This window comes from Gossypium hirsutum, chromosome A08, assembly GCF_007990345.1.
Source record: "Gossypium hirsutum isolate 1008001.06 chromosome A08, Gossypium_hirsutum_v2.1, whole genome shotgun sequence".
Taxonomy (NCBI): domain Eukaryota; kingdom Viridiplantae; phylum Streptophyta; class Magnoliopsida; order Malvales; family Malvaceae; genus Gossypium; species Gossypium hirsutum.
The window spans coordinates 124515085-124532153 of record NC_053431.1 but is presented as its reverse complement, the minus strand read 5'-3'; the positions used below and the strand labels follow the sequence as shown (position 1 = coordinate 124532153).

Sequence of the window (17069 nt, the reverse complement as noted above, 5' to 3'; positions counted from 1 at the left end):
ACATTTCAAGCATTTAAGAATATAATTCAAGTTACTCGAACTTACCTCATTGCTTGTTTGTGTTTATAATTTCATTAATCCGATAACTTTTCTTTTCTACGATCAAGTCTCATATTTGAGTCGTCTGGACCTTTACAAATAAATTTGATCATCATTTTCATTCATTTCATATTCTAATGCATTTAATTAATGCTCTAGGCAAAATTACCATTTTGCCCCTAAACTTTTAATTAATGACAATTTCATCCTTAGGGTCAGGGAAAATAAAATTATTGCAATTTAATCCTTATTTCCAGCTATTATTCTCATATGTATTGATAACAGTTCATGAATTCTATAAAATATCAGAATTTTCCATAATTTCAACACTTTTCAATTTAATCCCTAAAACATGTTTTCCCCCGATCTTGAACTAAATTAATAATTTCATTCAATTTTGTAATTTAAATAATAAAATAATCCATTTCATGCAATTTGGTCATTTCTGACATTTTTACAAAATTACCCATAAAATTTTACTTTTATTCAATTTAGTCCTTGAGCCTAAAATATACAAATTAGCCATGCTAGATGAATATTCATACACATTTTTCCTTCTCCTCCTCTCCATTCCACATCCTTAATGTAGATAACACACTTGTAAGTAACATTATCCATAATTTTTATTATTTACTTTTATGAATAATCAAGCTGTCTATCTGCGTCATAGTCACTAAATTATTTATATCTGAAGCTATAGAACTCCAAATTAAGATCCTCTAATTTTACCTGAAACTAGACTCATATATATTCTTACCATAAAATTTTCAGAATTTTTGGTTTAGCCAATAAGTACAGTTTATTCTTTAAAGTTACCACTGTTCTGCTGTCTGACAGTTCTGGTCCCTTCTTCACTAAAAATTAATTATCTCCTCGTACAGAATTCGAATGATGTTTCCGTTTTTTCTATTGAAAATAGACTTATTAAGGATTCTAAAAATATAAATTTAATCCCATAATTATTTCTATCCAATTTTTTATGATTTTACAAAGTCAGAACAGGGGAACCAGAAATCATTCTGACCTTGTCTCACAAAATTCATCATATCTCATGATTTACAATTCCATTGCTTACATAATTTCTTCTATAAGAAACTAGACTTAATAAGATTTAATTTCATATTTTATTCATCCTATAATTAGATTTCTACAAAATTTTATGATTTTTCAAAGCTAAACTACTGCTGTTGCCCAAAACTGTTTTAGTACAAGATATTAATTACCATGTTATAACACCCTTATTTTCTTTTTCTACACCATTTCTCATCACTTTCTCTTATTTTCTCTTCACTAACATATCAAGAACATAGGACCTTATGTAAGAAAACTCTACTATAACATTATTTCCATGCTTTGTCAATAATAACAAACTTAAAAACATATTGAAATCTTGATATACTTACCTTGTTCTATTGATACTAATTTTTAACTTGATTTTCTCTCTCCTCCAGCTTCTATTTCTTGAATCCAAGTTGATATTCTAACTCCCCATGGTATCCTTAACATTTTTCTCTCTTAGTAGCTATGAAAATTCTTTTGATTTCTAGGTGAAAATGGTGAATTTTTTGTGGAAGGACCAAATTGTAAAGAAAACAAAATTTCTTTCTTTTCCTTCTCTTCTAACGTTGGTTGCATGGGAAAGGAAATGTGATATTAATTCTTCATCTTTCCTTCCTTTTATACTAAATAAATAATAATATAATAATAAACATCTCATAAAAATATTAATAAAATAATATTTATCTAATTAATTAATTTAAAATGTCATCAATATAATCATTACATTCTAGAATTATCTCTCTTAATTAATTGACCATTTTGCCCTCATGATCTTTTAGAATTCCATCCTTGAGTCATCACTTAATTTGGTAAAATTACGATTTAGTCCCTCATAATTTTTTACCTATTCAATTTGGTCCTAATTCATCAATTTTTCTTGGTTTCTAGACCATTCCACCCTTAAAATATTTGCACCATTAGTCCTTCAACTTTTTATATTTACACTTCAACCCCTTAAATTTTGAGTATTTACTCTTTTGCAACAAGACTTTTCTCATCTTTGCAATTTAGTCCTTTCTTGAATTAATATATCATAATATACTTCCCAATATTGACATAACTCAAAAATTCCCTTATTGTCACTTTATTTCCTTATTTTACTATATTACGGATAGTATTTTACTGTAAAAATTTTCGGGGTATTACAATGCATATGTTGGCATGGAAATGGTTATGTTTAGTTGCTTAACTATGCTATGATCTATGCCATAGAAGTTGTGTATGTGTATGAGTAAATAAGGGTGACAAATGGCTTAGTAAATAGCCTTTAATTTGTCCACACGGGTAGACACATGGGCGTGTGTCTAAGCCATGCGTGACACACGGTTTGCCTCATGGGCGTGTAGTCTAGCCGTGTGTCCCCTGCATCTTAATTTTGAGAAAATAGAATGCTTAGTTATTGAGCACACGGACAGAGACACGGCTGTGTGTTTCAGCTGTGTGAGGGACATGGCCTTGGATATGGGCATATGTCCTGGCCGTGTGAAGTTTGCACCTAATTTTTCAAAAATTAAATTCGCCACACGGCCTAGCACACGGGCATGCCTGCTCACACGGCTCACACGGCCTGCTCACACGGTCTAGGGACACGCCGGTGTGGTCAGGCCGTGTGAGCAGGCGTGCCAATATTCTAAGCTGTGTGGCTATACACGCCCGTGTCCTTTACCCGTGTAACTCTCTGACTTGCAAGGCATGAACAAAATGAAGTTACATGGACAAGTCACATGCCCGTGTGCTAGGCCGTGCGGCGAATTTATTTTTCAAAATTAAGGTGCAGTTTTCACACGACCATGACACACGTCTGTGTTCAAGGCTGTGTCCCTCACATGGCTGAGACACACGCCCGTGTCTCTGCCCGTATGCTCAATTCGAAGCATTTCGTTTCTTGATTTTTAGATGTAGGGGACACACTCACACGCCCATGGGGAAAGCCGTGTGTCACACACGGCCTAGACACACGCTCGTGTGTCTACTCGTGTGGACAAAACGAAGCCATTTTCTAGCTTCATTTTCTCACCTAATTATGCCAAGAACCTATACCAACACTTGCATACTTATACCAGCCAATTCAAGCATTAAAACCAAGACAAATCTAACGTCTAACATGGTATATTGTCACATGCATATCATGTTTATAATCACACTTTTAGTGCACATACAAACTAAACATAATCTAGTCATCCACATTTAACATATAGACATTGAACATGAGATAACTTTATAAACATACCAATCAAGTATAATAATATATTTTATCACTCTCTAAAAGACATGTCTTTTGGGTTCTTGAACAGACTAAGGAGTAATGAGTTCCGACTTTGAGGAGATCTTATGGCTATTTACCTTCCAAATCTGCCACTTAGAGAAGCAGAAGACAAATCTGCCACGATTTTTTAAAACTTTTCTATATATATATATTTTTATAAATTATAATTTTTTTTCTATTATTATAATTTTAAATATTTTATAATAATTTTAAATATATTTTTATAATTTTTAAATATTTTATATTTTTATGAATTTTTTTCTATTTTATAAATTTTTAATAATTTTCTTTAATTTTTAAAATTTCAATAATTTTTAAAAGTTTTCTACATTTTTGATAATTTTGGATTTTTTTATGTTTTATATTTTGACAATTTATATATATTTCATGTTATTTTTTATATATTTATATTACTTTTCAAAAAAATTTGTTGATGTGACATATAAAATAAAATATTATGTCAGCGTGAAATTTACGTATATTTTCAATAAATTAACATAAGACAAAATTATACTTTGACACTAAAAAATAAAAAAGCCTATTTAATCCCATCAAAAATAATGAAATCAAATTAATATATGATAAAATCTACAATTTTCACATTTCAAAAATTTAGGATTCAATTTTACCCTTCAAAGGATTTTTGAATTCAATGAAGCTTTTACGGAAAATATTTTCAGCTTTTTTCGATGTTTATTTCATGTAAAATAGAACGGTCAACGTAAAATTACCTCCTTATTCCAGTAAAATGTCTTACCAATTTTTTTCATAAGACATTTTTCAAACCGTTGAAGCTCTGTTCACTATAACACCCCCATACCTGACCCGAACATCGAGTCAAAGCACCGGTATTCACTTATCAAATATTTTCTTATAAATTTTCATAAATTTTTAATTTAGTCCCTTTTCGTCATAAAAGTTCAATATTCACTAATGAATTATATTAAATCAATTTTCTTTCTTGTTACACTTTAATCACATAATTTATCTCAATATCTTGTTCACGTATCAAATATCTATGTATTTCACTTCTATTATTTTATCTACTTATTTTCTCAAGTTAACAATTCAATCCTTGTCATCATAAAATTTCATATTTTTCCACAATTTCACTTTTACAATACTCATTAAACTGTTATCATAATTTCCTTATTCACGTATTAAATTGTTTCACCATAGATTCAACTACTCATCATCATTCCAGTACAAGCAACAACTTAACATATATTAAAAGTATACATTAACATAAGCACAAATATAGGATTAAAAATATGGTCAAAACATCCATTGTGATTCTTTCTCTCTTCCATTCAGGAATTGTGATCCTTTTACCCGTTGACAAACTAAACACTTCAAAACATATTCAATAATATCATTTTTTCATTCTTTTCCACCAATAATAGGGTTTCAGATAATGATACATCTTATTACTTCTAAAATGCATAGCAAACATACTACAATGAGCTTCTCAAAGTATTATTTGTTTCAGTTCATCACCCTAGTTACACATAATCTACTTTAAAATCACATGCTCCCTTCATTTTCAACTTCAAATCCGTTTCTCTTGCCATCTTCCACTTGTTCATCTTTCACAGCTTGTAACATAGTTGGTTTTACTTTTAATTCAGCTATCAATATCCCATTTGACTCAAATTTCATATGAGTATTTATTGCTTTCAAAGCTGTAAATGGATTTCTACTCAAGGCATTAGTTACCACATTCGTCTTTTCATGGAAGTTTTTAAAATTAAAATTAAAATTGTTAAAAGATAGATCACAATTAAAATCTAAGAAAATCTGTAACGACCCGACAATTACGATCATCAAAAACTAAAGGTTTAAGTCATTATTTCTGTAAAACGAATTCGTAAATATTTATTAGAAATATTTACGAATGATAGTTGAGTGATTAATTAGAGTCTAATTTAGTGAATTATTTTGAATTAAGATTAATTAGGAAAAAGGGACTAGATTGCAAAAAGAATAAATGTTTAATTATAGAATAAAGAAAAGCTAAGAGACTAAAGTAGCAATTAGACCATAAGGTGACGAGTGTGTGTTAATAGTGAAATACATGTGGAATTAAAATAAGTGATATAAGTGTATGATTATTAGGTAATTACTTATATTATAAGTAAATTATATTATATTATATAATTATAAATATTAATTAAATAAAGAAAATAAAAGAAATAAAACATAAAAAGAAAGAAAGAAGGCACGAATAGCAGGGAAAGAAAGAAGGAAAAAGGGAAAGAAAAAGAAAAGGGAAAATTAGGGCTTTGAAGTTTCAAGTTTGATTGGTAAGTCAATTTAATCCATTTTCTTGCAATTTTGATGTTTTTGGAATCCTAAGACAAGGCTTTACATGAATTATGTTGAAAATTAGAAAGTTCATGAATTGTTGGATGTTGATTAAGTTGGATAAATTTAAGAATTATGAGTTTAATTCATAGAAATTTAAGTTAGAAGTGGGAGAAGGACTAAATTGTAAAAAAGAGAAATAAGTTTTGACATAGTAGGGATTAAATTGAAAGAAATTCAGAATTTATGTTCTATATTGAATACTAATAGCTGAAACTTACTTATAATAGGTATTAACTGAAAATAAATGACTAATTTTGAAGAGAAAGAATGATTATGGTGATAGGACTAAATTGGAATTTATGTGAAAGTTACATGGAAAATAAAGAATGTGTTATTAAATAACATACATTGATAATTTTAAATGTTAACTTTTATGTAGGTAACGTAGCATCGGAAATGTCATCGAAGAAGGGAAAGAATAAAGTGAACGAGGATATTGAGTAAACTCGAGAATTACGATTTGTATTTCTATAAACTAAACTTATTGCATATTTATTAATGTGACTCCCAAAAATGTATAATGAATGAAAGTAAAGGTAAGTATATCTATTATCGAGCTATGAAAACCCTATTAACAGAGTCGGGCTAGTCGGATATACTTGGCATGCCATAGGATTGGAAGTGTTCAGGGATATTCCGACTGTGTGTTGATGAGACATTATAAGTGTCGACCACTGTTACTGTTCCGGATTCGTTCCGAAGAGGTACTCCATACCTGACTGTTACTGTTATTGTTTCGAATTTGTTCCGATGAGGTACTCTGTGTACCGTTACTGTTACTGTTACTGTTACCCTTATGGTGTATTCCAGCTTCGGCTGATGAAACACTATATGTTATCTTGGTGTGTGGGTTGGATCCATGTATCCGTCCAGGTCCGAGTTATGTTAATAGGGGTAAATGAAGGTACTGAAGACTGATTGCTATAGATTATATAATTAAGACTGAATGTTGATTGTTAGCGAATATAAATGACATACTGATGTATGATTATTGAAAAGTATAGAATGATACGAAATGTGTAAAGAATTGTTTAACGACATTTAAAGGCTAAGAGATAAAGATGAGTAAACGAATCGTTAAGATCATGAAAGTAAAGGCTTGGGGTTTAAATGTATAAACGATTTATTAATGCTTTAAGTGCTAGTATATAGAAATACCACTGAGTGTATACTTAGTGTACGATTTTGTTTCCGTGCGCAGGATTAGGTACTAAAGAGCTAAGGACTCAGCATCCAAGCCAATCCCGGACTCAAAGCGGTGAAGTACCTTTCTTTTTGGTAAAATGGCATGTACCTAGGCTATTAAGTTGTTGTTTTATACATAATAGTAAATGGTATTAAAGATGTTGGACTATGGTATGGAATATGTATGTTTGAAGTTAAATCTAAGTATGTTTGATTGTTGTGGTGATCTCGTATATTTGACATAAATTGTGGTACCAATGATGGTACATTGGTTGGATGATTTAATGTTGAAAGTTAAGAAAATTGCTAGCTTGAAGCTTAAGTTTTGCAGGGATGGTACATGGCCTGGCATACGGGCGTGTGACCAGACCGTGTGAGACACACGGCTAGCACACGGGCATGTTGTTAGGCCGTGTGTCCCCTGCACCTAAAAATATCCAAAACAAAATGCTCAAGCGTTGCCACACAGGCAGAGACACAGCCGTGTGTCTCAGCCGTGTGAGGGACACGGCCATGCACCACTGGCATGTGCCATGGCCGTGTGAAAACTGCACTTGTTTTGAATAAAAAATAAATCGATACTGGCTAAGCACACGAGCGTGTGTCTTGGCCTTGTGAAATTAATTAGCCATGAGTAAATTAACGGAGAGCTCCACGGGTAGAGGGTACGGGGGTGTCCAGACCGTGTGAGTGACACGGGGTGTTCACACTGGCATGTTGAAAGGGGCACACGGCGTGTCCCCTAGACCGCACGAGTGTGTGGTACTGTTCATAGGAGGAAACTTTGAAATTTCACAAAAAAATTTCTAAGCTTCCGATCGAGCCCCGATTTGTTTTAAATGTACTTATTAAGTACCGAGGGCCCATTAAAGATATATTAAGATGTATTTGATGTACAATATTGTTTTTATTCATGTTTTACGTGTAAATGTACTGTAATGACTAGTAATACTCCGTAGTTCTGTTCCGGCGACGGGACGAGGTTAGGGGGTGTTACAAAATCAATATGATAAGAGTCTGGTCAAAGGTAAAATCTCAATTTTGATTTATTGTATGATTATCGATGCAAAGACAAATTTCTTTATTCAATTATAAAATGGTTATAGTTAATTACAATCGCCAGGCGACCAATCTTTTCTTACCTTTTCGAGAATCAAGACAAACAACATTAATTATTCCCCTTATCGATAAATATCCTTCTAACGAATATTTAGGATTTTTTTTTTGCTTGGCCATACAAATGCCTAGGATTTAATTGTTTAATTAACCAATAATGTCAATTGTCACACGTATTAAAATAAATTAAACAATTAAATCCTAACTAAGACAAATATTTTAAGTTATTAAAATTGAATTCAACATTCAACACACCTGAATATTTATAATTAAAATTGAAGATATACAAATACCCAAGAACAAAGAAAGAAAAAAATCAATTAGATTTCATAAACTTTAAGAATTAAAACTTTGAAATCCATTTAAATAAAAAAAAGAAATTTAGAAATTTTATAGAGACAATAAAAACGTAAAAGTATATAAATATGAAAATATGGCCAAAAAGTACAAAGTTTGAGCCAAAGTATCTTATTTATAGGTGTTTAAGTGATGTAATTAAAATGCTCTTCACAAGTGACTGCGTCATAGTTTCCTAACTCTTAATTCTTTTATTGTTTCATTTCTCTTTCCTTCATGTTGGAATCCGTACCTCGAGCTCATATTGACTTAATTGAAGTTACGAAACATTTATTTAATTACTAATTATTAAATTTATATATAATCTAAGATAACTAAAATGCAAGAAATGTAATTACTTTTTTTATGTTTATGTTTTTTTACATTTTTTATAAATCTAAAAAAATATTATAAAATTTGAATTTAAAATATTAAAATTTTTTATTATTCAATTTCAGCATTTCAATGTCATATTTGTTTTTAATTTAAATTTTTTTATAAATTTGATACATAATTATTTCCCTGTATCTAATAAAATATTTATTTTATTAATTACTAAATGATACGGAATTTATATAAATTTAAGGACACCGCGAACCAAAGGTAGGTAGATGTCTGGGACTCATTTGGTTTGGTAAATTTGAGTTTCAGTCCCTTCTTACATCGCTAATAAAATTGTAAAATTTATATTTTAACCCTTTATTTAAAAAATTATCATTATTTTTTTTTGTAAGGGCTTAAAATAGAAGATAAGATTAATATCAACACATGTAAATTCATCCATAAATTATTACATGCTTTATGTTTATAAAATTAATAAATTTATTATTTTAATTTTTTGACTCGGGTTTCTTGATGATGACTTGAAGTTATGTGTCTTTTCATTGTATTAAAAAAATTATTGGGTTAATATATCATTTGGTATCTAATTTTTTTATCTTAATTTGGTGCTTAAGTTTGACTTTGATGTTCAATTTGGTATCTAGAACAAATAGCATCATTTGGTCCATTGAATAATTAACATGCATATTCTAATAAAAATTAAGGTGTTAAATTAAATATTAAAATTAAACTTAAAGTACTTAATTAAAATAAAACTCGTATATCAAATTGAAAAACTCAAATACAAAAGTGAACGTTAAAGTCAAAACTAGATATTAAATTAGGACAAAAAGACTTAAATACCAAATTGAATTTGAAGCCAAATTCTGGTACCAAATAGAATATTAACACCAATTTATTTTTGGATGATTAAAATAATAAAAAACCACAATATTATATATATGAGAGCTTTAAAAAGTTTTTTTAATTTCAAGTCAGATAATACCTGACAATAATAATCATATTATTTTACCTTCTTTGACTTAAATTGCTCAAAGATTTTACCTTTTTAACACTCTCTGCACACTGTCTCGTCCTCCTACGCTTCAGCGTTGAAGAAACATTGAAGTTTTTTGACAATGAGCAAAGACAAAGGGAAGCAGATAGTGGAAGAAGAAGAAGACGAAGAAGAAGAAGCAGAAGAAGAAGAAGAAGAAGCAGAAGACTGGTGTTTTGTTTGTAAAGATGGTGGGAACTTGCTTCTTTGTGATCACAAGTGAGTTTCTTTTCTTTTGAAGTAAAATTTTCGTTTTTTTTGGAAGGGTTTTTCTGGGTAATTTTAGGGTTTTTCTTTTGCTTTTGATCAATGATTTTTTGGGTTTGTTTTGTTTGTTCTAACTAAACATTCAGATTTGGATTAAATCTTTGTGTTGTATGTTGGAATAGAAGAAAAAAATTAGTGGAAAATGACAGGGAAAAAGGTTAACAAAAGAGAAAAAAGAATAATGAAAAACGAAAGAAGATTAAAGGTAAAGGAAAAAAGGAAAAGGAAAAAGAAAAACAAGTGCTTTTGTTAATATAGTATTGTTAATGATGTACTGTTGGTAATTTATTCTTGTCATATTTAGGGAAAAATTTAAGAAGCATGTAATTTATTAACAGTGAAATTGATTGTTAGAAAACTTTGTTTTAAGAGTTCTCACATTGTTGAATTCTTTGAATGTGTTTTTATTTTTCATTTAGTATGGTGGATTTAAATGGCTGTTGGAATTTCTTTTATGCAGCTTGAATACTTCATATAAGTACAATAAGTTTCGTGCTTTTCTATTACACTGGTTTCGAATTTGGAATTTTGGTCATAAATAATCTATACTATGATTTTTCGTTTATCCATGCTTGACAAGTATTCGGATAGGGGTATGGGGTGTAAGTTGATCATATTTGTATGTGAAAGTCAGTCACCCTAAATCTCGGTAACGTAATATGTATTATCGTTAAGATGGTGTGTCGATATATAGATTCTCATTTCTGATTCCCTAATAATGTATGTATACGTTACTCGTTGTGTTCTTTGTTTCCAGGGGCTGTATAAAAGCTTATCACCCCAGCTGCATTGGTAAGAAAAATAAAGTACTAAAGTCTGAAGGTAGCTGGATCTGCCGTAAGTCTTTTCTTCCTCTTTGCCAACAGTTGCTACATATACTTGTGATTTGCACTGTTATAACATATCGGATTCCTTTTAGACCTGCTGTTTAATGTTGGTCTCGATTATTTGTGTTTCCAGACAGGCATTCTTGTGCTGAATGTGGTGGCCCCCCTCAGTTTTATTGCCTTGCTTGCCCTGATTCTGTCTGTAGGCTCTGTGTTGGGGCATATGAGTTTGTGCGTCTTAAGTTGGACAAAGGACTATGCAAAACATGTTTCGAGCTCGCACTGCTTGCAGAAAAGAATGCAGAAATCGACTCTGAGGGAGTATGCAACTCGATTAATAATGGCTTCATAACCTTTTTCCCCCTTCTCTTTGGCTTTAGCATGTTTTCTTTGAATTTTGTAAATGCCATGTTATTTAATATTCGGAGGCTTTTTGATCATGAAACTCTTTTTAAGTAGATAGAATTTGATGTTTGTAGAAGATTAATGAGTAAAGAAGAGGAAATCAGGAAGCAGTTAAGGGAAATGGGCGCAAGGCTACGATGGGAATATCGATAATTTTGTTTTCTCTATTCTGTTAATTATGCGCTTTATCTCTCTCCTATTTGTTTTCGGCAGAATGGGCCTTTGAATTTTTCGGATTTATCTGCAGGAGAAGCTAGACTTTCAAGATCCAACGACGGATGAATTCTTGTTTAAAGAATATTTGTTGATAATAATGGAGCAAGAAGAGTTGACCTTTGATGATTTACATCATGCTTATTCTAAGAGGGAGAACTATAACAGTGGCTCAGATTATGATAAGAACAAAGATAAAGATGATGTAATCTCAATATCGGATGCTGATAACTGCTCAGATTACGCTTCAGATGATTCGTTTGACAAAATAAAGAGGTCTCGGGTAAGAGAATATGTTCGACAGGGTTCAAACCTTCTCACTGTGATCTCATAAGGAATGCTTTCTGATGCAAATTTGTATTCTCTTTTTTCAGAAGAAACGGGAGCCAAAGAACAAATTATGTGATCTTTTGAAAAGTCATTTTGCTAATACTTTGGAACCATCGATATTGGATGGAAAGCGGAATGGTGGTGAAAGTCGTTCGGTGAATGAAGATGAACAAATTATCTCAGAATGCAAGAGGCCGAGAACATTGACCCCCTATAAAGTACCTATCAAGGTGGAATATGCAGTCCGAAAGAGTTGTTATGCTTCTGTAGTTGTTGAAAATATCAAACTTGTGTACTTAAGGAGGAGCTTAGTGGAGGAGCTGTTGATGCATCCTGATACATTTGAAGAAAAGGTTGTGGGAAGTTTTGTTAGAGTGAAGAGAAAGCCTGGAAACTGTTTGGGGATGACTTCTTTTCAGCTTTTGCTAGTTACTGGTATTCTTTTATATGAAAATAGATAATCTTTTACTCTAAACATCATATAGTCTTTTGCTATAACCTAACCCTTATTTGCATTAAATCTAAGCTATAAATATCTTTGTTTCGTAAACGATTCAAGATTATGTTAATTTTTGTAATTTTTGATCTTTTACTTCTCAGGCGTAAAGAAAACCTCAAATGCTGAGAGCAACAAGGGGATTCTCCTCGAGGTTTCTTGCATGCCGGTTGATATTCCTATCGACATGCTTAATGATGATGACATCTCAGAGGTAATAAATGTCAAGGAGATTTATCTTTTTTCGTTTTTCCAAAATGTCGAATATTGATGTAAAACACATACAAATGTAACATTCAGGATTATTTTTCAAATTTATGTTCTCAAACATAGCAGTAAAGTTACATGAATTTTAATTTCCAGCAATATATCTCTGTATGTTTCAAGCATGTGGAGTCTCTTAAAGTTACCGAGGGAATTTCCTTGGCTTTCTATAAACAGTTAGATGGTACTGGCATTGAGTGAATTTCCCATGATAACACCTCTTTTTGCTTACATTGTAATTGAGTGTGTATGCGTTCATCTGCACTATCTTCCCACATTTGATTCACAGATTTCAGATAACTGCTTGAGCTTCCTTGGTGTATCAGTTATCCCTTGTGTTGTTGGATACAGGTTATATCTGTTTCTATGCTATTTTGGAGTCGATATGTTCATCGTAAATTCATTCCACATGAGATATGATATTATTGTGAATTTTGGTAACTTCTTGCATTGTATGCTTAGTTGCATGATGTTGTGTTAACAGGAAGAATGCATAGATCTCCAACAGAGGATAAAAGATGGTATTATCAAAAGACCTACTGTTGTAAGTTTTGCTCCTACACGAGAAACTCCTACTTTCCTAGAAACAACTTATCCAATAACCCTTTTTTTATGAGTGATTACTGCTTGTTTGTTTATATGACCACTCTATGTTCTCGGAAGGTTACCGTTCTTAGAACTACAAGGAAATGAATCCAATAGAATAAAATGGTACTCAAGTTATTGGTGAAACTATTGTGCTTAACTCAAAATTTTTTTAAAAAGAATATGTTTCAAGGATCGATAATTGCTTAAAGAATGAGAAATGAAAACCTAGTAAAACATTTCACTTTGTTAGGAGGCAGCTGTGAAAAGTCATTTCGATCAGGGTTATGAATGACTAGGTTCTTTACTTATATATGATTACACTTGCCAATTTACAATTTTAAGTTCGGTTGAAGAGAACAATTAAATACTTTCCTTTTTACGGACGTGGGTTTCCATTTAAGTGTAAGATATTCATCGATTTTATTACTTTCCAATTTGTCTTTTTATAAATTTCTCACTTTATCTTGAAGCAAAGCCATCGGTAAATGGCAAAGTTTGAGAGTTTATTTTGTAAGATGGGTTCTTATTTATTTCTCTTAATACATATTGAATTTGGATCGATTAAAAATTCATCGCAAGTGGAGAAAGGTTATTCAGAAGCTTAATCCGAAAATTTTGTGTTAACAGGTGGAGCTTGAACAGAAAGCCAAAAGTCTGCATGAAGATATAACAAAGCATGTAAGTATATGTAATTATTCTGATTCTCTTGATATTCTATTGAAATGCTATACATTTTTAACTTTTATTTGCATTTCGATTCCATGTATGTTGTCTCTATATTGCTTTATTATTTTTGGGGACTTGCAGTTTGAAATATGGAAACAAATGCAATGCTAATAAATGAATGTTCTAGTGTTTTCTCATGCAAATTTGGTTATTGTTTATGTCCTTGTATATGCATGCATGCACGTGCGACTATTGAGGGAGGAGGAAGTGTTGATTATGGACATCTTAGATTTTTCCGCCCTTATGTTATATATTTAAAAGCATGTTCAGTTTTATGTTTGCATGATATAATCTGTTCTATTGTATGCTGCAATGATAATGCTCATGATTAATGAAAACTCAATTCATTCAATCAATTTGCTTTTGATTCAATACCGATAGTCGTTTGAATAATCTTATGATGCTCGTGTTAGTCTAATATCTGTATCTATTTATGGCTCATTCCATTATAGATTTCTTTAATTTTCTTTGCCTTGTTTGGAATTTTATTGGCAGTGGATTCAGCGAGAATTAGTCCAATTGCAGGGTAAAATCGATTTCGCGCATGAGAAGGGACGGAAATACATATATCCTTTTACGGTGTTATGTCATATCATAGCTATTGAATTGGCAATTAAAATTTTTGAACACGTCTTTAATAGAAGTCTTCTTGTCGAATTTTCTTACGGGACGATGCAAATCGAACCTTTCCGTATTGATTTTTATGGATTGCCTTCAACTAGTATCTCCCTTTTAAGTTCCAACTTATGTTAGGTAGTGCCAAATTTCAATAAATGATTTTACCTTAACTCTACCTGGTTTTATACGTTGGAACGATTTCTGTATGAAAGGGAAATGCTGCAGAAACCGTCTGAACAGCAGCGGCTACTTCAAAAGTTGCCGAGAGTGATTGCGGAGGAAGTCGAGGTTAAAAGAACTGCTGATAGGAATTACTCGGGAAATAATTGCCCAACTGGATTGTGAAAGCTGCAAAATCGAGCTGATAATGAAGCTTAATGGCAAAAACTGGATTGTTCATTTAAATTTCTGTTGATTTCTAACCTCATTATGTTTTATGTCTTCATCAATGGTGATTTAGATGCTATATGAATTGCAGGGTTGATTGTAGCCACTGTACTGTAAATAGCATTAACTTAATATACCTGGAAAATCATGGCTGCATTCTTTTGGATGAACCATTTTTCTAAAATTGATATTTTTTATGCATCAAAGCTTATGGTAGTGTGATATGATTTAGAAGAATCTTGTAAAAGTCATGGTTGTTTGAATTGGATTAGATCAACCCGTTGAATTGGTTTGATCGTGAATCAGTTAGGGTTCCAATTTAGAGGGGTTTCAAATTGGTTGACTCACATACGTGGCTAAACACCAATTGGATTAGGTTTTTTTTTAATGATATATTTTATCGGATTGGTTAGATCGACAAATTGGTGACTTGCCTGGTTTAATCACTTGTCTAGTTGAACTTTAAAAACTAAATTTTTTGGGGTGTTTTGAGTCAAATAATCTATCTGTGAGCTTTGTTGCTTTGAGTCTGCGTCTTCTATTCATTATTCATGTTTGATATTTGGGTTTTACTGAAGTATTTGTGTCGGAAAAAACCACCATCAATGTGCTTTTGCCATTTTTGTGATAAAATATTTGAGGAATTCTTTTATCACTGCTCTTGCGGATTGAGCTTTCATGTGCTTTGTTTAACATTTAATATTGCTGAAAATAATTTGGAAGAGCTCGAGAATGTCCCACTTTTTTCCACTAAAATGATTGTTACTAGCTGCGTTGTGTGTTGGGAACCATTAGCGAATCATACCTTTTCTCCTGATTTTGGATTTAATTTACACCAAAAATAGCCGAGCGAGTCATGCGTGTCATCGAAAGCACCCTCTCGTTCTAAAATTTGAAACTGAACAACTCTCTTACAAGATATGTCAAATGACTGAACGACGGGGGTCTGTATATGGTTGTTCGCTTTGTAAGTTTGCTAGCCTATTGATGTTCCATGTGCACACCATCACAATGAAGATATAAGTCATCAACATCCATTTTCTTTGCTGCTGAGACAAGCTCCATTCATTGTGATGCGTGTGGCACTAATGGCAATCATGTTGCCTCGCATTATCAAAAGCAGGTTTCATGGCCATCGTGTTTTTCACACGTATTGCCTTGACAAAAAAGATTCTGGAAGATTAGATTGCATAATATGCCATGATGAGGTCAACATGGAATACGGTAGTTATTATTGTACGAAGTGCAATATCATATTGCATGTGAACTGTGCAGTGGGAGATTCATCATTGTTTTATGCTATTTCACCAGAAGATGAAGATGAGAAGCCTCTTGATGTATCTTTCAACTCCATCACTGATGTTCTTAACAGGAATGATGCAGGAGAAGCCACGATAATAGAGCATTTCAAGCATAATCACTACTTAATTCTAAGTGATAAATGTTGTGATGGGTACATGTTGCCGATCTTGGCTTCATTCTACTATTGCTCTCAGTGTGAATTCTTTCTTCATAAATAATGTGCCGAATTACCAAAGATGAAGCCTATTTGGCATCATGATTACCAATTAGCAGCCTTTGTCCTTTAAGACTACATTTTCAGATGCGAAAAATGTAAGTTCGTTTCTAATGGCTTTGCCTATAAATGTAATGAATGTGAAGAGCACATTTGCCTTCAATGTGCAACTCTTCCTCCTGATGCTCTAACATATCCAGGACATGAACACCCCCTTCTTTTCTACAATGATTTTGACGGGCAATGCAGTGCTTGTGGTAACAATATAATAACGGCATTCGGCTGCAACGATTGCAATTATTCAGTAGATCCTTGGTGTATTCGACTATCAACTAGAGCTGGACGCAAATGCAATGTACATATTTTTTCACTCACGTATCTCGAGGCAAGTGATCATTCAAAACATCACTACTGTAACATCTGTAAGTGAAAAAAAGGATCCAAAGCACCGGTTTTATCATTGCATAACTTGCTATACTTGTGCTCATGTGAAATGTGTTCTTGGAAAATATCTATTTATAAAAAACAGGAACATCTACAAAGAAGAGAATCATCCACACCCTCTCACATTTGTGAACTACACAAAGTACTACCTTGAATGCAGTGAATGTGATGAGGTGTGTCAAGATGTAGCTCTTGTATGTGCAGAACAAAATGTATCTGATAGCATGCAGTTTCACTTGTGA

General features: G+C 32.0%; 2 protein-coding genes across 3 annotated transcripts; both read left to right on the top strand.

Annotated features, from left to right (window-relative positions):
- The first annotated feature begins 9655 nt into the window (after window positions 1–9655).
- Window positions 9656–15037, top strand: LOC121204744 (zinc finger CCCH domain-containing protein 19). Of its 2 annotated transcripts, none has more exons than XM_041075192.1 (10): window positions 9656–9965; window positions 10771–10850; window positions 10974–11161; window positions 11493–11741; window positions 11833–12223; window positions 12389–12498; window positions 13033–13092; window positions 13764–13814; window positions 14358–14428; window positions 14669–15037. In XM_041075192.1, exons 1-10 carry the CDS (start codon window positions 9829–9831, stop codon window positions 14823–14825), a joined length of 1494 nt encoding a protein of 497 aa, XP_040931126.1. In that variant the 5' UTR covers window positions 9656–9828; the 3' UTR covers window positions 14826–15037. The 2 variants fall into 2 exon arrangements, with proteins under 2 accessions (XP_040931126.1, XP_040931128.1); XM_041075194.1 differs by having other exon boundaries at window positions 9682–9965; window positions 11836–12223.
- Window positions 15038–15955: 918 nt separating this feature from the next.
- Window positions 15956–17069, top strand: LOC121205105 (uncharacterized). The gene is made up of 3 exons (XM_041076032.1): window positions 15956–16320; window positions 16471–16698; window positions 16913–17069. The coding sequence occupies exons 1-3, from the start codon at window positions 15956–15958 to the stop codon at window positions 17067–17069; spliced, it is 750 nt and encodes a 249-aa protein (XP_040931966.1).